Consider the following 20,543-nt stretch of genomic DNA (forward strand, 5'->3'; position numbering starts at 1 on the left):
TCCATTTATTTTTGATTAATTAAAAGAAAAAGAAAAAGAAAAAAGAAAAAAAAAAAAAAGGCAGTTTGTAGTTCAGCCCTTAGGTGTCAGTGTTACTGGTTTGACCTCCCAGACTTTGGTTGCTCTGGCCTTCTTTCTCTCTGGGAGCGGGCCCTCGCAGCTCTCCTGGGCTACAATATAGGCGGGGCCGCGGCCGCACTGGGGGCGGGGCCTCGCGGCGCTCCAGGGCTCAGCGCTCAGGGCCGCACTGGGGGCAGGGCCTCGCGGTGCTTTGGTGCTACAATATATCAATAGGTGGGGCCGCGGCGCTCAGGGCCGCACTGGGGGCGGGGCCTCGCGGCGCTCGGGGCCGCGGCGCTCAGGGCCGCTCTGGGGGCGGGGCCTCGCGGGAGCAATGGGGCTATCACAGCCTGAACTCTCAGCCTAGCCACGCAAACTCTGACCTTTCTGTGGGTGGTTGAAGAGCTTCCTTGAATCCACGCGCTTGCTCCGATCGGGGCGCCACAGGTGCTCGATGGACTCCTCGGCTGTGGGTTTTCCAGGCCTCAGAGAAGCTGCTCCCTTCCTGGTAGGGTGGCGCCGCCTTTGCGCCGAGCCCGGAGCTCCGGGAGAAGTCGGGAGTGCTGGCCGCTTGGTCAGGAAAAATTGTCCAGCGGACACTTCCTTACCTTCCTAGAGTGATCCGCTGCCCCTTAGCTGCTAATCAACATTCCCTGAGCGACTCAGATGTTGCTTCTATCTGTTTTGGGACCGGGGTCAGAACAAGTCCATCTGTTCGGTCGCCATCTTCAAGCTCCGCCCGGAATCCCCATAATTCTGATGTTGGTTCGCTTGAAATTGTCCCAGAGGTTTCTTACACTATCTTCAACTTTCTGGATTCTCTTATCTTCTCCCTTCTGCAGAGGATTGTCCTCTGGCTCTTTGTGTTCTAAATCTTTGTCTTGATTCTTGCGATCTTCCAGTCTGTTTTTAGGACTTTGTATAATATTTTTTATTTCAGACAATGTTTTCTTCACTTCTAGTTGCTCCCTTTTCATATCCTCATAGGTGTCATTTATTTTATCGGCCTTTTTTAGGATATTGTTGAACAACCTTATAACTGTAGTTTTGAACTCAATGTCCAATCTTTTCTTTTCTTCCATCTCCTTCCTTTGTGTCCTTCTTCTTGTCTGCATTTTAGTTGTTTCCCTGATTTGATGGAATAGCTTTGTGTGCTAGGTGTCTGGTAGAGCCCAGTAGCACAGTCTTCCCAGTTACCTGCGGTGGACAGTCTTGGTGTAGCCCTTTATCGGCTGTGTATGCAGTCTTGTTGTTAAGCCTTGCTTATTGTTGGTATCACTGGGAAGCGTTGATCTCCAAGCCAATTGGCTGTGAGGATCAGCAGTGTCTCAGCTAGGAGGGCTTCTGTATTCCGTTTGGATAGGGCGGGGTCTTAGGGTGGCACAGACAATCTTTGGTTCCCTGTCAGTCTCACCTTAGAAAAGTCCTGTTCCTGGAGAGTTTCGGTAGATTGGTTGCAGGCATCCGCACCTCTTTGGTAAAGGCGTATACAAGCTTTGGATTCCTGCCAGTCCCTCCTTAGAGAAAGCCAGCTTCTGGGAGAGCTTCTGTGCTCAGCCACAGATGGGGCAGAGTCTCGGGTTGCTGCAGACAAACTTTGTTTTCCCTTTGGCTCCTCCCCAAGTCCCGCAGTAATGGCCTCTGGCTTCACACACCTCCAAGAGATCTCTGCCCGCTGCCTGACAGTCTGGCCTCTCCCTGTCTGGGGCCGTCTATCAGAGCAATAGGGTGATTCTGTTTTCCTCTCGAACAAGAAAGCCAGCTGCGGGTTAGCTGTTCGCCCTCTCCGCGCGCCTGGAGTAAGCCAGCGACTTTTCGCGCACACAGTTCTCCGTACCTTCACAGTTCCTGAGGTTCAGCGTGCCTTCTCTCTCCTTCCCAGATGGCAGAGCCTGCTCTCAACTAGCCTTCCAGTGCTTCAGGGCAATGCCTCCCCTGTTTTTCAGTTCTAAATTCAAATTTGTTGTGGTAGGCTGCATTCGGGTGTCTACCCTATGCCGCCATCTTGGTTTCTCTCTCAAGTTTTTATCAGTCGGATTCCTAGAGTAGTAGGATGGATGGACCCTCCTCCACTGAGGATGGGGATCACAACCTGAGGTCCCTCTTCAAGCCCCACCAGGTGGGGCGCACAGCCTGAAGCCCCTGTCAAGCCCCATGGGGTGGGGGGCATGGCATGAGGTCCCTTGCCCTGGCCAAGCACCAAGCAGCCTGAGGTCCCTGCTATTTGGTTGTGACATTTCAGTGTCCCAGCTAATTTAAATATTCCTCTATTATATAGATAGATATGTCCTTGAATATTATTAATTAATTAATACTAAAACAAAATAAACTATTTTGATCAATTCCAAAAAGAAATGGCATAGTTTAAAATATTTGATATTTTTTAAATTAAGATATTTTCTAATGGAGTTAAGAGTGAACATGGTCCTGTTGAACTAACAGAATCCCAAGAGTATTTTGAATTGTATCTCGCTAAATGTCCCTGCTCTGGTATCACGTGACTAAGAGTCTATGTTAGCTCTAAAAATGTACATGGGCCTCAGAGATCAAATTCTATCTTAGCAAAATAAAATTTTAAAAATATCCAAATAATCAAAAGCTACGGGACTAAGTGTACCAGAACTTTAGCTCTGGAGAGTTAAACGTCTTTTTAGTACACTTGATAATACAAAGATGACTATAGTTCCTGTCTGTTTAAATTGTTGAGTTTTTCAATATTTTGGCATTTGCTTACTGATAAAAAGTTCTCAGTTGCCATCAGGGGATAGCAATGGCACAAAGAGTGGCATGAAATTCCCAGTTGTTTGTCAGTTGACTTGGGGAGATGAGTCAAGTTTGGGTGCTCGAGGATTATTACTGTGAAAATGTTATAATGATGATGGCAGGTGTTTATATAAACTGCAAAGAGAGGGACTAAATGTCATATGACATCCCCAATCTGATTCTCACATGTACTGTCAATAATTTGAAGCATATATCTTTAGAGAGGTTTAACAGTTTCACCTCATGGTCAAAAACATTTCTTTAGTGATTTTCTTTTTCAGATACTTTTATTCTGACCTTTTCATCTTTGTCCCCATTAGATAACACAGTGCCTGGCAGGTAAAATGGGATCAGCAAATGTGTGGAAAATGAGTTACGGACTTCTGACCATTGTCTGAACTTTCTAGCACCAGCATCTTATTATAAAACAACTGCAATCCACCATTCCATCTAGTGAAGTGTTCTTTCAGGCTGTTGCTGAGGACTTCTTCCTCCTGAGTTCAAGGTTAGGCCCTCTGACCTCAACTATGTAAATCCGGTGGTCTGATGCTATAAATCAATTTCTTGTTTAATGATCAGTATAAAACAGCACCTATAAGAAGAGTTTCCTTGATTTGCAAATATGCCAAATAAAACTATTGGAATTGACCAACCGAATATGGGAGTCTAACCCCATATTGTATTCCCATCTCGCTTTGCAAGGTAATTGTTCTATGCTCACTTCTCCAGCCTTAAATGTGCGGTCAGCTGACAAATAGAGGAACAACAGCCCTGTTCCCAGTTGCCCACACATAAGGCTCCAGTCCTTATGAGCCCCACAGGCTGCTCTGTCTGATGGCAAAGAGGGGGCAGCCAGCACCTGTGGCTGGGGAGCCCATCAAAGTCATGTCCTTAGAGTTGGTCTTCCAGGCCCTCTGTGGACCAGCAGTGCCTGTCCCTAGAGAGCAGGAACATTCTAGAAGCAGAGCCTAGAGAAGGGCTGTGGGTGGTAGGGTTAGGCAGGTGCTCCTGGGATGAGTGCTGAGGAGGTTTTGGGGAGGGGGTGCCACATGGGAACTTTCCTGTGTCACAGGGGCTGTTTCTGATGGGGGAGGAGTTCCCCTCACTGCCTGCATAGCCTCTTCCTCAACGTATTGCTTATTCGAACAAGTCATAAAACGGAAATGGGAGGTGCCTGGTAGCTGGCAGGCTCTGTAGGAAGCGTCCCATAAGGGGTCAAGCACGCGGCCTCTCACCCACCCAGAGGACCTGTTCCTGTCTGCAGAGGCCACACCCCTTTCCTTTATTCATTCCCAGCAGCTGTGTCCTGGAACAGTTGGCCTCCACAGCACTCTAGTTTAGCTGCATCTGCCTGCTTCCTCTGAGTCCACTGCCTGCAAGAGCTCATACTTCCTAGGCCGCCCAGCACCTTTCCTAGGCCGCCACGCACTGGCCTGCTGTGCCCCACAAGGTAAGAGGAGGCGGGGGAGGGTCCCACCACCCCAGGGAGTCTGAGATCCCACAGCCTAGTCAGAGCCACTCACTGCTGGTGTGACTTCACCCAGGTTACCCTACTTCTGGGCTCACCCATGGGTGAAAGGGCTATGATGGTGCGCTGGAAGCAACACTGGGTGTGTAGTGGGGGAAACAGGCCTGGGAACCACTTGCCCTGAGCCCACAGCCCAGCACATTCCACAGCGCTTCAGGCTTTCCAGCTAACTGCCTACCGCTTAGCCCATTGGATCTTCTTGGAGTCTCACAGGGTTTCATGCAGCTGCTGGAATATTCTCATCCCCCTTGATGGATGAGCCTCCCAGCAGGGGAGGTGGGGGGGGTGTGCTTCTCAGTTTATCCCTCTTAATTTCTTAACCTTGCCCCACTGCACACCTGTTCCACAGGAGACCCCTGAGTACACATTATCTCATGACCTTGTCCTTCTGGAAACCACTCTATTCTCCCCCAAATAGCCCACACCTTTCCTTTGACATTACATAGGGCTCAGCTGCATGGAGAACAGACTCATATTCAGACACAAGGCAATCCCACTGTCTGCTGAGCCTTATGTTAGAGAAGTACCCAGAAATCGCAATAACTAAACTAGAAAACAGGAGACTGTAATGCCTGGAAATATGGTGACTGTGGCAGATGAGTGAAAAAGACAAGAAATAATTTGATTATTATGAACAAGGCAGACAAGAAATAGTTTGATTTTTCTAAAACAACAGAAGGAAGCCTGCTTTCTCATGGTTTGATACAATAAGGTGTCATCATGATAAAATCAGGCTCTTGTAATTTTAAAATCATTATAAAATCCAAGTACATTATATTCATTTCCTTCATCCCCCTGTCTGAACCAAACCTTTCTAGTGCCCTGCCAATGCTGTTAAAACTTCATCTTGCACACTGCCTGCCACTCTCTGGTGATACCTGGCCGCATTTTGGAGAAGATGAGTAGAATTTTTCTTTTAGAGAAGGAATCTGCCTCCATTCTTGATCCTCCCATTCCTGCCTACACTGACACCTCTGCCTGCTCTCAGATTGGCCTGCATCACAATCCTGCAAGTCTGCCATGCTTCCCCCAGTCTTTTCCTAGGCTTTATTCAGTCCTGTGAATATTTTGTCTTGACTCATTTTACCATCTCCATCAACATCCTCTGTCACTCAGGACATTTTGCTACTTGATCATTTCTGCCTAAAAGCCCATTCCCTGTGGACACAGGTCTCTCCTGCCACCTGACACATTCAGAATAGGGTCCAGAAGAACTACTGCCCTGCATCTTGGCTAATGCAACCTGAGTTTGATTGACTTTCTGTGTCAGGCACCTCGCTCCATTTGGGTCACACTGATAATCAAGTCAGTGAAACACCAGATTGGTTTACACTGAAATGCTTCAATTCAGGGCAGCTCCTGCCCCCTGCAGTTTTCTCTTTGAATAATCTTTTTTTGGAAAAGCATGCATTCAGGATTTCATGGTACAATTGTCACTGTTGGTTTCAGGGCAGGCTTCCAGCCTGTCAGCCTCAGTTTGTGTCCTGACCATGGGACAGCCACATTGTATGTGGGGTCCAGGAGGCTGTGGACTTATTTGGATTAATCTCCTTTCCTCCTGTGGAACCAAGGAGAATTGGCTGGCAAGAGGAGCTGCTTTTCAGTTTTAGTTCCAAGACAATTGTGTGACCTTGGAAGGGTCATTTGTTGCTCAGGTTCCTAATGTTTTAATCAAAATTTTAAAACTATAATAATTTAGGAGAAGAATAAATAATGGGCAGGAAAGCACTTAGAAAGTTATAAGTGACCACACAGAGGGTTATTACAATGATGAAGTTCACTATCAACATGGTCACCATTGTCATCATCTTTGCCAGAGATGGATTCAAAGATGTTTTTCTGAGGTTTCCAAACCTCACAAAAGGTCATTTAAAGTAGAAAAGGTGTCATAGAATTGGAGCAGGTTTAGCAAGAGCCAGAGTATAATTTCCAGAGTCCAGGACAGGGTATAAGAGAGGGTGGTGAGGAAAGGCTCTTCTCTGGGCTTAAGTGGGGGAAGGTAGAAGGGGGAGGAAAGGGTAAAAGAAAGGAGGAAATGAAAGAAGGAAGTTTCACATCTGATGATGTGAAAATGGGTGGTTTTCCTAAGGAGGCCCCCAAAAATCCTAAGTGGATAGAAAAACATGCAAGCATTATTTCTATATAACAGAAGCAACCTGAAATAGCAAACACCCTTTTTTAATTCAGTGGTAATCAGTAAAATGCAAGTGTAAACGGATAAAGACATCCTTATGAATGCCCATAAGGATGATAAAAAAAATATTAAAAGTGGAGCATCGCCAAGTGCAAGTGCAGATTTGGGGACTTTTCACACAGGGCTGCTGTCAGTGAGGATTTTCACGGTGCTCTTGAGTCATACTGACAGTATCTTGTCAGGTGGGAGCTGTCTATCCCAGGTCAATTGTTGCACAGAAATATGTAGTAAGTGGGGGTTGTAGTAAGCATGTATTTTGAGACAGCTCAAAAGTTTGTTAATAAAGTTGCTCAGTTTGTTGAGCATTTCCCATGCACCAAAAGGTCAAAGGTTCAATTCCAAGTCAGGGCACATACCTGGGTTCAATCTCTGGTTGGGGCATGTTCTGGAGGCAGCCAATCAATGTTTCTCTCTCACATCAATTTATCTCTCTCTCTCTTTCTTCCCCATTCTCTCTCTCTCTCTCTCTCTCTCTCTCTCTCTCTCTCTCTCTCTCTCTCTCATCAATAAAAACATATATTAAAAAAGTAACTGGCCCTATCTGTTTTGGCTCAAATGATGAAGGATCCTGGGTTCAGTTTCAGTCAAGGGCACATGAAGGCTTGATCCCCAGTGGAGGGCATACAGGAGGCAGCCAGTCAATGATTCTCTCATCATTAGTGTTTCAGTGTCTCTCTCTCTCTCTCTCGCTCTCTCGCTCTCTCTCTCCCTCTCTCTCTCCCCCCCCTTCCTCTCTCTGAAATTTACAAAAATATATTTTTTAAATATCTGAATCTTCTTTTTAAAAATATTACTAGATAAAATGTTACACAAATAATGTCATTTATGTAAAAGTTTAAAATGCAGAAACAGTATTACACATAACCTATAGATACAGGTATATATATATACCTGTATCTATAGGTTATGTGTAATACTATAGATTCAGTATATGTGTGTTAGTGTGTGTGTGTGTGTGTGTGTGTGTGTGTGTGTGTATATATGAAATGATACAAACTCAGAATATTGGTTGCCTTTGAAGGGCACAGGGAGGGTGAAAGAGACTAGGGAGTCAAAAAAACATAAATGAAATTCTATGTGTAATGAGTTAGCTTTTTAATCAAACTGAATAGCTTCAGTAAAAATACCAAAATATTTATATTTGTTCATTGCAAATTGTAGGTTTTGTTTTATAACTCTGTGTTTTTCTTCACTTGAAAATGTTTCATAACTGCATAATATTTAAAAATAAATAAATAAATACAATCACATCTTAGGTAGAGCAGTATGTGATATACTTGCCTTTTCTAACACCAAGATAAGTGACACAATTTTATGCCTCATTTGAATGAGACATTTATGCTAATTCATGCCAATGATTGTGCCAGTTTCTGTTTAAATCTACTGGGATACAGAATGGTGATCACTGGGAGAAGAGGACCTCAGAGCCAGCCAGGAAAAACATTTGATTAAACATTGAGTAGGAAGTGAGTTTCTCTTGAATTTGTCCTCACTGTTGTTTCCTTCTCTTCGGCCATGTCACCCCTTTCTCTCTACCAACTGCTCAGGGGACTAACCACAAACTTTCTAGAACAGAGGAAGAAATTGTCTTGCTATAAATGGCATTGGCTTGTTTGAAGTAATGAGACTTTCCAGTGCCCGGCACTCTTTGTGTCACATGAGTATCCAGTGGCCAAGAGGAAAAGTACAGTGCACCTTTCCAGGGGAAGGTTGGATCTGGGACATGAATCCTTCCAAAACGGACATGAGAGGATCTATTTTTTCCAGAAATTTGGCCTACTTTGATTCCAAAAAAATAAAATGAAATAAAATAATGTTCCACTCTTATGTTTTGTTCCATAAAAGAATGCTTTCTTCATTCCATGCCTTTCCCAGTTAGAGGGACATAAGCAAATGATTGTTTTTAAACATTTGCTACTTTCCTGTAAGATAAGTAACAAAACAAAACCAAATAAAGCCACCAAGCATTGTGAGAACAGTGCAATGTGTTAGCATCACCTGGTTTGCTGAAAGTTTTTATTGATGTTTGCAAGTATAATGTGAGTTAGGAAATTAACAATGAAAATGGCTCCTCTTGGAGAAGGAGCATTAGGTGTCTGAAATGGAAGTGACCTCAGGCCTTACCAACCCCCATGTGGGCTTTTATCAGAGAATTGCATTGATTGTCTTTCTCCTTTGCTTGTGGGAGTGAGGTTCTTGGGGCACCACTGGAATAAGCATTTCCAGAGGCCTCAGAGGGAGGATGAGATGTGCAAAAAGAATTTCCTGAGACTCACACAGGAGGATGAGTGATTTTTATTTGCATGGAATTATATCCTGGGTTCCAATCCCATTTCTTTCAATCCAGTTCTGGAAGAGGTGCAGCTGAGGATTCAGTAGAGCTAGAAGCAAAGTCAGTGTCCAAAGTTTCTTTTCTATGGTGGACTGGGTCCGGCACAGCATTAAGGTATTTCTAGTCCATCAGTCCATTGTGTGGGGTCCCTATCGCTGTGAGCTACATGGCAAATGCAAGAGATCAGGACCCTGAGAGTCCCCAGGCCAGGAGTCAAGCTCCAGGAGGAAGCAATGGAGCTACACTTTTGTTTCAGAGCTTAAGGACCTCAAATCTCCTGATGCTTGCAGAGGCAATGCCTACTATGCCCAACTCGTTCCTAGTTGTGACTGACAAGCAAGTACCTTCCCTATGTCACCCAAACTTTACTGGGCATGTGCTAAACTGCAGCTTCCTGGCCAAGTTGCACAAATGACTATAATATTTGGCCTTCTCTTTGCTCCTTTTCAGTTATTTAAAACTGGGTATTTAATTATAAGGGTATTAGACACTTGCTTTTTATTCTGTTCCTGTTTTTATTCCAGAAGAGAATGGAAGGATTTCCAAAGCACGGATATGGAACTATGGCTAAAGGTAAGAAAGCCTCCAAGTTCTAAAAAGGCACCAGTCTCTTACCTCAAACACAGTGGCAGAAACCCAGTGATTTTAAACTGAAGAAAAAAAAATAATGCTCATTTTTTTCTTTACCTTCACAACCATCATCAAACACACACACACACACACACACACACACACACACACACACACACACGCACACACCTGATCCCCCAATACAATGCTCTTCAGACACATCATGTGGGAAATGTGGAAATGAAACTTCAAGTCAGAAGTTGCAGGATTTTGAACTGTATTATGAATAAATTTTCTCTTTCCTTGTCTGCTCTGAGCTGAAGAAATGGAAAAGTTTTCCAGAGAGATTTAGTAATCATGTTTTCTACAAAAACATCCTAGAACCCTGCAGAAAAGGGAGAACCAACACAGAGTAAGAATAAAATAATAGATTTTAGAAGCCTACAGTGAATTTGGAATCCATTTGGGCTCATAAGAATTCTAGAACATCGGTTTTCATCTTCCTTCATCCCTTGAAGGTTTTAGCTCTTGACTCAAAGTTTCCCTCCCCAGCATCATTTCTGTCAACTTCCTGTAATTCAATCAACAAGTAGGTGACATTCCCATCACATGAACTATTAATGGTCCCTAATTCCATCCTCTTCAGCCACCTGTAGGGAGTCATCTCCCTGTCTTTGCCTTTGACATTATCTTTGACCTTCCTGCTGTCTCAATTTCAAGCATCCAACTCCCACTCAAAGAGCCAAGGCCCAGGTTCCTCAGCTGGTCCTTGGTGAGAGATCTCATCTGTGGTTCCCTTTCATCCCGAGGTTTATGAATGTCTTGAGCACTTCTATACATGTGTGCCTTGAATTTGTGGGTGAAAAAGAGGTGGTAATATTTTCCCATGTGTGAGTTCTCATCCTCTGCCTCCTCCTAACCTCACATTTATTTAGCATGAAACTGGCCTAAGCACCATCCCTGGAGAAACACAAGGACCACTATACTTTCAGAAAAACTGTATCTTCCCTCGTCAGGGTTAAGGTCCTGGAGCATCCTCGTCAGTGTAGCAGTTCTTACTCTTGGCTATGGGTCCAACATGGGCTTTCGATGTAGACTTTCTATGACCCAAGAACCTCACCAAGTTGTCAGCAAATTTGGCTGTGTATTTAGATATGACAGTTTCCTGGGAGGGAGGTCCACAGATTTTATGAGATACCATGATGGTCCATGATCAAAATATCTGAAGCAATATCTTAGTAGGAAACAATTTTTCTCTTTCAGTAATTGTAGAAAATAACCAGTTTGCATCATCGTCCTCACTGAGGCTCATCCTGGTGGGCAAAACCGGCTGCGGGAAAAGTGCCACTGGAAACAGCATCCTCTGCCAGGCTAAGTTTGAGTCCAAACTGAGTCCCCAGACCGTGACCAGGAAGTGCCAGGGGGCCAAAGGCATGTGGAATGATAGGGAAATCTGGGTGGTTGACACACCCTCCATCTTTGATGAAAAGTCCCCAGACCAAGAGATGTACAAGAACATCGGGGACTGCTACCTGCTCTCAGCCCCAGGGCCCCACGTGCTGCTGCTGGTGACACAGCTGGGACGCTTCACTGACCAGGACACAAAGGCAGTGAAAAGGGTGAAGGAGGTCTTTGGGCCAGGTGCCATGAGATATGTGGTGGTCCTCTTCACCCACAAGGAGGACTTACAGGGTGAATCCTTGAATGAGTATGTAGTCAATACAGACAACTACAGGCTGAGGAGCCTGATCCAGAAGTGTGGGAGGAGGTACTGTGGCTTCAACAACCGGGCCACTGGGGAGGAGCAAAAGGAGCAACTGGAGGAGCTGATGGCTGTGATCGAGAGCCTGGAGAGAGAGCACGAGGGTGCCTTCTACAGGAACGACCTCTACTTTGATGCACAGATGCTCCTGAGACGGGGAGGTGGCACTCATGAAGAGCGCTTCCTGGCCAAGGTGAAAGCACATGTTGAAGGGACCTGGAGTCACAGGTTGTTCAAGGGGCTCCTCAGAGTCAAAAACTGGATGCTTTCTAACACTGGGTTATATTTTATCCTTGTGACATGCACTCTGACTTTTTTTGTCTTTTTAATTAAGTTGTGTATTACTTAAGGACGCTGAGCACTTTCAGCTGACTTCTACAATTGGCTTCTTTTTTTTTCCCCCCAGACTCACTATCTCTGTCTATGCTTGTAAGAAACTTATTCACTTTTTGCTTAAGTTCAGTTTTAATTTTTCTTCCTTGCATTAGACATGTCATTAATGTTCTCCTAGTGCTTCTAGATAAATAAAATCCAAAGAAAAAAATACTTTTATGTTTTGATAATAACTTAGCTAGATACAATCCTGGAATCTTTGGGAGGGTTTTATAGGAAGGAAGGTGAGTCGATTGTGATATTACACATTGAGGAAAGATATACATTATATTAGAAGCTGGATGCAGAATTCCTTATATTATTCAGAAATGTGCTCTGATTTCATCATAGGCTGTAAGGGATGACACCCATCCCTGTCCCCATCTGAGAGAGGATGTTCTGGGGGGAATTTTGGAGGCATGAGAGGGCTGGGGAGGAAGGTGGGAGAGGACATGGACATGTAAGGAGAAGAGAAAATGGCCACAGAGGTGGGATGGAGTGAGGCCTTGGGGAAAGCAGAAACAGTGGCGTGGGGGGGGGGGGGGAGGCGGCACGGGGGGATGGAACTGGGGTTTCATAGAGCAGAGCCAGAGAGTGGATCAGACTCAGCAGACTACATGACCTCAGTCACTCACAAAGGAAATGGTGGATGGACAAGATATAAGTGATGTGTGAAGTTGAATTCCATAAAACTTTGTGAACACTGAAATTTGAATTTCATTTGGCTTTCTTATGTGGCGATGAAACATTATTCTTCTTTTTATTTCTTCAACTTTTTAAATACCTAAAAGCCCTTCCTTCTTAACTGGAAGGCTATAAAACTGGCAGTAGGCCAACTGGTCCCACTCCCATTTACAGAAAATTCCCATTGTTGGTGGAGCTGTCTTGTAAAGCAGCTTCTTTAGCCCCAAAGTCCGCACAATCATGTATGGGAACTTGAGAAGGGAGGGGTGTTCGACACCTCCACAGCAGAAAAGGGAAGAGGGCAGGCATTGGGGTGACATCTGGGCAGAGGTCATGAAATTAGTGGAAATGGGAAGCCAGATGAAGTCCCAGATGGCCCCTGCCTCACCCTCTCCTTCTTTTGTTGGCTGTCCCCCTTTCTCTGCTCATTAGTACCCTGTCCTGGAGACCTGCAGTGGTCCCAGAAAGCCTGTGACTGCATGGCTAAATGATTAAGTCTGGGATGAGTCTTAGGAACTCAATGGTGCCACCCAGCTGTCATTCTCCAAACCTCTACTGGTAACAGAGGTGTCGCCTTGATCTGACCAGCTGTAGCACATTACTGACTCCAAATCCCCACAGGAGTGTTATGTACAAGCTCCTCAAACCCTGTGCACCCTCAGGAACTTGTGTTCTCTGGTGAGGGACCACCTCTGCAACATGGTTCCCAAACTGTCCAAGCTGCCTAGGTCTCCCCCTTCCTGGACTTAATTCAGTCCAGCTGCACAGGCATTTATTGCACAAATACTGAGTGTTAGCTTCTCTGCTTGGCACCAGGTATGTAAGAGAAATGATGCAAGGTTCCTGCTTCCAAAAGCAACTGTGTGATAGATGATGAAGTTGCAGGAAAAAGGGGTGTGAGAGAAAGGATTTGGAGGTCAGACATTGGCCTAAAGGAGAGCACACGGGCTCAGCAGGCGCTTACTACACAGGTGGTGCTGGAGCTGTTGGGAACCCACTGAGACACTTCGGGCTGAGGGAGGCCAGGGACAAGGGGTGCTGGCAGAGAATGCTGTTCCCAGTGGCACTTTTCCCTCAGCCAGATTTTCCCCCAAGACAAGCCTTAGTGAGGATGATCCTAGAGTTAGATTTTTCTCTTCCACCTATCAGAGCACCTGAAAAGATAATGTGTAATTGCTGTGGACCGAATGTTAGTACCCCCAAAACTTATGTGCTGAAACCCTAGTCCCCAATATGATGGCATCTGGAATTAGGACCTTTGAGAGGTGGGTAGCGCTAGATGAGGACAGGAGGTTGGAGCCCCCACGTGATGGGATTGGTGTCCTTAGAAGAAGAGGAAGGGAGTGGAGTTTTCTCTCCAACAGATGAGGACACAACAACCAGAAAGCAGGCTCTCCCCACACACCAAATCTGCCGGCACCTTGATCTTAGACCTTCCAGAAGAGTGAGAAATAAATATTGGTTGTTTACCACCCAGTCTATGATATTTTATTTTAGCCTGAGGTAACTGAGAGTAATAACTGCCTTTTGAGGACAAAAAAGGAAAAGACTCAGGAGAAAGAGCATCTGTGATCAATTAGGGTGTCATGCCCTCTGTCCCCATCACAGGGTTGGGCTCAGCCTGAAAGCCAGCCGCTGGCACAGAAGCAAACACATCTCCCCACCCACCGTGTGCCTCTCAGCATCGGGATTCTTTCTTGTGGGTAATTCTAGAAGCCCGTGAAGGTTGAATTCAAGGCAGGCACGATGTTTGAGACATTCTATGGCTCTGGCCTCCCTCTTCCTGTCTAATACCCTGCCCTCGGTTACCCAGGCTGTGACCTTGAGGGAAAACAAGTTTAGGAGGTTTCCTCACAGATGGGGACTTGCATTTTCACAGAAACTAGGGAGACATCTGTCCCCCCCACCCACCCACTCACACTGTCATTTAGGCAAAGTGACAAGCATTTAAGAGATAGGGATGTCCTGTGAACCTTGTTGGATATTTGCTATTAGGTATTTATTGTTTGGGATGTGATATTAATAAAAGGAAGAGTCCTGCTGCTTTAAAGTTATGGACAAATAAGGTTAGACATGAAATGGTATGATAGCTGGGTTGGCTTTCAAATAATCAAGACAGGAATGGAGGGACTAGATGAAACAAGACTGTCCAAGTATAACAATGAAAGCTAATGATGATACATTGAGTTTGCTACCTCTCTGTGATCCCACCAAACACAGACCATTGTCTTCTTTCCGAAGCGATTTGGCCTTGAGTCGATGTTGATGGTTGACCTGGATCAACCCGTGATTTTGTATGTTTGGAATGCTCAAAATTAATCCACTTTTCATCGCCAGTCACAATTCAATGCAAAAAGAAAGACTTTCTTTCATGCCGTTGAAGCAACATTTTACTGATGACTTTTCAGTTTTCCATTTATCTTTTGTTCAGTTGATGTGGCACCCATTTTTCTTCCTTTAAAACAGTGGTTCTCAACCTTTCGCAACCCACAGGTTGAGGACCGCTAGCAAGGTCACCTAAGACCATCAGGAAACACAGATATTTACGTCACGATTCATAACAGTAGCAAATTTACAGATAAGAAGTAGCAATAAAAATAATTTTATGGTTGGGGGTCACCACAACATGAGGAACTGTATTAAAGGGTCAAGGCATTAGAAAGGTTGAGAACCACTGCTTTAAAAATATTTTCCATTGGTTGTAAAGGATCAGAAATTGTTTGCTGAGCACTGTTTAATCTTTCTGCAAGTTGTTTTTGAGTGTGACACGCATCTTCAACCAATAATGCTTGTAATTGTTGGTCTTCAAACTTTTTTGGTTGACCTGGATTTTTTTGTCTTTCACATCAAAATCATCATTTTTAAAGCATTTAAACCAGCATTCACAAGAATCTTGAGATGTAGCATGTTCACCATAAGCTTCCCAAAGTATCAGATAACTTTTTCTTCAAAATAAAGTATTCAATTAAAACTTCCCTCAAATGCTCTTTTTTTTTTTTGTTATGAAATTCGACATTTTTAAGTGCAAAAATATCTATGATGTTAACACCTTCAGAAAATATGACAAATGAAGTTTTGATGCTTGCTGTCAATACAACAAAATAGCATACATATCAAATCACATATATATCTACATATGTGTAATACCACCTATTGAAAAACTTCTGCATTATTAACTTGTACACCTAGTATATAAAAGCCTAAGCGATCATTTCAACCGGTTGACCAGTCTCTGTGACACACTCACCACCAGGGAGCAGACTCTCAATGCAGGAGCTACCCACTGCTGGTCAGTGTGCTCCCAGAGCACCGCTCAGCCAGAAGCCAGGCTCACTGCTGGTGAGTGCAACTGCAGCAGTGGGAGCCTCTCTAGACTCCATGGCAGCTCCCAAGTAATGGTGGCAGGCATAGCAGGCCAGGATGAGTGTGAGCAGCACAGTGCCCAACCACGGCTCAGGCTCCTCCCTGGCCACCTGCTCCTTGGTGCACTGCTACATCCCCCAAGAGGGTGCAGGCCAGACTGAAGGACCTACCCACCCTTGCACAAATCCATGTACTGGACATGGTATGAAATAAATGGAGAAAAGTGTCATCCATTCCACTGAGAGGTATATTTCCAAACTAAAGTTACTGTTAAATAATTATTTTACAAATGTTTGTATTTCTTTTATCAATTGTGTGCCAATAATCCTATTTAATAAAAGCCTAGATGGCATCACCCCCACACCCAACATCGTCACAAGATGGTCATGTGCACAGCAAAGGTGGGGCCTAGAAATCCAGCAGCTCTGTGTAGGATGGAAGAGGTGGGTCCCGGTGGAGGAGGCAGGTTGCAGCGTGGGAGGGCAGTTGTGGGTGATCAGGCCAGCAGGGGAGGCAGTTGGAGGCACTCAGGCCAGCAGGGGAACAGTTAGGTGTCAATCAGGCCAGCAGGGAGCAGTTAAGGGGTGATCGGGCTGGCAGGCAGAAGCGGTTAGGGGCAATCAGGCAGGCAGGCAGGCAGGCAGGTGAGTGGCTAGGAGCCAGTGTCCCTGGATTGTGAGAGAGATGTACCAGATGGGAGAGGGTACAGGCCAGACTGAGGGATACCCCCTCATTCTCCGCATGCACAAATTTTGTGTACCAGGAGTCTAGTACTTTAATAATGTTAACTAAATACAGAAGAGATGCTTCATACTTAAAGTTTTATGGTCACAGAACTTTTTATCAATATTCATATACATTTTTTGGCAAAAATGTAAGCTAGAGTGATCAAGATTTTCCAGCATAAAAATCCATGATACAGTTTTGTTAGGGATGTAAATGAGCAGTCAGGGACAGTGTAAAATTTTTATTAGAAAAGAGTTTGTTTGTATAATTTTACAATTACTTATGGTGGATATCCAATTTCTATGTTCCTTATATTTTAAAAAAGAAGTAGCAATTATATTTTTAAATGTCAATGTCTATAATGTAATAGAAATTTCATTCTTTACAAATATTCATGATGAAAAAAATATTTATAAGTCAAATATAAAATGTTCAAGAAAGAACATAGATTTTTTAAAATATTTTAGTGAATACACAACCAAAAATAGTTGGAGGACCACTGCCCTAGAGAAACTCTTACATGAGAGTAGATCAGGATATTTTCATAAGAAAGGTCATATGGGTCAAAAGCTAAAAACATCCCAAATACCCATGAACAATAGATTAGAGAAAGTATATAATCTATACTAATAAAAGGGTAATATGCTAATTAAACTGGGTCAACCAGCCATCTTCCGGACATCCAACTTCCTTCCGGACAAAGCCATGGTGGTGGGGGCCAAGGCAGAGGCAGTTAGGGGTGATAAGGCCGGCAGGGGAGGACAGTTGTGGACGAGATCTGGCTGGCAGGGGAGGGTAGTTGGGGCAAGATCAGGCCTGAAGAGGAGGGCAGTTGAGGGCAAGATCAGGCCAGCAGGGAAGGACAACTAGGATCAGGCAGGCAGAGGCAGTTGGGGGAAAGATCAGGCTAGCAGGGGAGAGCAGTTGGGGGCGAGATCAGGCTGGAAGGGGAGGGCAGATATGGGTGATCAGGCAAGCAGAGGAAAGCAGTTGGAGGCAAGATCAGACTGGCAGGGGAGGGCTATTAGGAGCTAGATCAGGCTGGTAGGGGAGGGCAGTTGGGGGAAACCAGGCCAGCAGGGGAAGGCAGATGAGAGTGAGATCAGGCCAGTAGGGAAGGACAGTTAGGGGCGATATCAGGCTGAGAGGGGAGGGCTGTTAGGGGCAATCAGTCAGGCAGGCAGAGGCAGTTAGGGGTAATCAGGCAGGCAGACAGATGAGCGGTTAGAAGCCAGCAGTCTCAGATTTAGGCCCTATCCCTAAACCGGCAGTCAGACATCCCCAAGGGATCCCCAATTGCAGAGGGTGCAGGCTGGGTTGAGGGACCTCCTCCCTCCCCTGCATGAATTTCATGCACCAGGCCACTAGTAATCAAATAACGGAATAATACACAACAGTAAAAGTTAGCAAAACACAGTTATTTACATTGGCATAGATAAATATCACATACAAGTAAGAGATCAACGGAAGGACTTGTATGCATGCATATAAGTATAAACAATGGACGCCAGACACAGCAGGGGAGGGGGAGGATGAAGGCATGTGCCAGGGGGAGGGGATGCTGAGAGGAGATCAATGGGGGGAAAAGGAGACATATGTACTACTTTTATAATACTTTGAACAATAAAATATTTTTTTTTTAAATATCTCACATATGCCGAAACTGGTTTGGCTCAGTGGATAGAGTGTCGGCCTACAGACTGAAGTGTTCCGGGTTTGATTCTGGTCAAGGGCATGTACCTTGGTTGTGGGCACATCCCAGTAGGGGGTGTGCAGGAGGCAGCTGATCAATGATTCTCTCTCATCGATGTTTCTAACTCTCTATCCCTCTCTCTTCCTCTGTAAAAAAATCAATTAAAAAAAAAAAATATATATATATATATATATATATATATATATATATATATATATATATATATATATATGGTACATTATGTTGAATAAAAGAAGCAATTCCCAGAAGACTAGTCTGATTATATTTTTATCATGGTTAATATTGGGGGGAAAAACTAAAAATAAATATTATTTAGGGCAGAAGATATGGGTAGTAAAAATATAAAGAAATGCAAGGGAATAATTGTCACAAAGGACAGGATAGTGACAATAACTTGATGACAGGAGGAAGAGCAATAAGATCAAGAAGGAAGTCAAGGAGAAGGAAAAATGGTGGCAGAGTAAGTGGAAGCTACACTGACACTTTAGAATTACAACTAAAATACAGAAAAAAAATATTCTGAATAATCAACTGAAGACTAGATGGAGAAAACCCTGGTAACCAAGGAGGGGAAATGAAGACTGCAAAAATGTGGGTAGGAAGTGCAGAGGCAAGAAAGGGCTGGCCAGGCTCCCACAGACAGCAGCTGAAGTTCCAGAGGGACATCTCAGCTGTGGGGTGCTCCCACTGAGGACTCTGGGATCTAAATCCCAAACTTGGCCCCTCAGCCAGAGCACCAGAACTGAAAAAAGTACCCATACAACAAACATATGTCTGTGAAAATCAACAGGGTTATGTCTGCCAGGGAGAGACTGCTGGAAATGTAGGCACCTACTTAGAGAGTAAGATACAAAATTCCATGTGCAGCCACTCACCTTGGGCTCTGGCAGAGGGAGGACAGAGTGCACTAAAGCTATATGAGCAGAATCCTGGGTTGGGGGTTCTGGAGTTAGAGTTTGGAAGGCAACTGTCCCGTTTCCTGTGCTGAGTCATTCCTTCAAACTGCAGGGGACATCTTCCTCCAACAGACCTCCTTTACTATCCAGACAGCTTTTGCCTGGGGGCAAACAACTGCCCCATCCTGTTGGAAAACCTCTCACCAGACCCTGGAGTCAACAGCCTGAGGAAATCAGGATGAATAAGGACCAGACTGAAGGCCAAAGAGGGTCTCTGGGGGTTTTCAGTCTTTATGTGATCTCGTTCTGGACCTGCGGCTATGAAAAGCAGATCTTGGTCCTTTCCAAAGGCATCCAGCCCCAGCAGAGGGAGCCACACGCTGTGGGTTGCTGATAGCTCCAAACAGCTTCTGACACTGTCCTGCACTGGAGATGGGGAGTCACAGCAGATCAACCAAATACGCACACACTGACCCCAACAGGCAGTCAAATGGGGAGGAGGGGAGGGAATAAAACTGAAGAGCAGATTACAGAATTCAAAGGAGCTTTTTCACTGTTTGACAGGAATGGTAATGGAACTATAGCCACAAAGGACTTGGGAACGGTAAGGAGGTCTCTTAGGCAGAAGCCTAAGAATTACAGGGTATGATAAATAAAATGGACGCTGATGGTAAAGGCACAATAGACTTCCCAGAATTTCTGACAATGATGGCAAGAAAATGAAAGACACAGACAGTGAAGAAATTTGAGAAGCTTTCCGCGTGTTTGATAAGGGTGGCAATGGCTATATTAGTGCAGCAGAGCTTCACATGTTACGACAAACCTTGGAGAGACATTAAAAGATAAAGCTGAAACCGGTTTGGCTCAGTGGATAGAGCGTCGGTCTGCGGACTGGAAGGTCCCAGGTTTTATTCTGGTCAAGGGCATGTACATTGGTTGCAGGCACATCCCTGCTAGGGAGTGTGCAGGAGGCAGCTGGTCAGTGTTTCTCTCTCATCAACATTTCTAGCTCTATCTCTCTCCCTTCCTCTCTGTGGAAAATCAATAAAATATATTAAATAAAAAAAGAGATGAAGAGGTTGATAAAATGATCAAGGAAGCATATATTGAAGGTGATGATTAAGAAAACTGTGAAGAGTTTATACAAATGGTGACAGCAAAGTGGGATATTGTACAGAATGTTAAATTTCTTGTACAAAAAAAAAAATGTTTATTTGCCTTTTCTTTGTTTGTAACTTGTCTGTAAAAGGTTCCCCCTACTATAAAAAAAAAATGCTTATATAGTAATTAGGACTTCATTCCTCCATTATTTCTTTCCTTATCTTACTGATATTGTTCTGAAACCCTATTTTACAAAATTGATCCAGTAACATGCTGCATGTGGCTTAAACTGAATCTATCTAAGCCTTCTGCACATCTAATCTTAGATGGAGTTGGTCAACTGAGGAACATCTGGTTATACCTTTTTTTAAGTAGTTTTCTTTAGGAACTGTCAGCATGTTGATGTTGAAGTGTGGAGTTGTAACTCTTCATGAACTATGGGCAGTCAACAACATGTACTTAAAAGTTGCACTATTAT

The 20,543-nt window shown here is 44.4% G+C and overlaps 1 protein-coding gene across 2 annotated transcripts; it reads left to right on the forward strand.

Annotated features, from left to right (window-relative positions):
- The first annotated feature begins 4,043 nt into the window (after positions 1-4,043).
- Positions 4,044-16,323, forward strand: LOC311628730 (GTPase IMAP family member 5-like). 2 transcript variants are annotated; one of them, XM_084896232.1, is made up of 3 exons: positions 4,044-4,273; positions 9,402-9,450; positions 10,711-16,323. In XM_084896232.1, exons 2-3 carry the CDS (start codon positions 9,408-9,410, stop codon positions 11,556-11,558), a joined length of 891 nt encoding a protein of 296 aa, XP_084752358.1. In that variant the 5' UTR covers positions 4,044-4,273; positions 9,402-9,407; the 3' UTR covers positions 11,559-16,323. The 2 variants fall into 2 exon arrangements, with proteins under 2 accessions (XP_084752358.1, XP_084752357.1); XM_084896231.1 differs by having other exon boundaries at positions 9,405-9,450.
- The last annotated feature ends 4,220 nt before the right edge of the window (positions 16,324-20,543 follow it).

The sequence above is a fragment of the Pipistrellus hanaki genome, assembly GCF_964339955.1.
Source record: "Pipistrellus hanaki genome assembly, chromosome: 10".
Taxonomy (NCBI): Eukaryota; Metazoa; Chordata; class Mammalia; order Chiroptera; family Vespertilionidae; genus Pipistrellus; species Pipistrellus hanaki.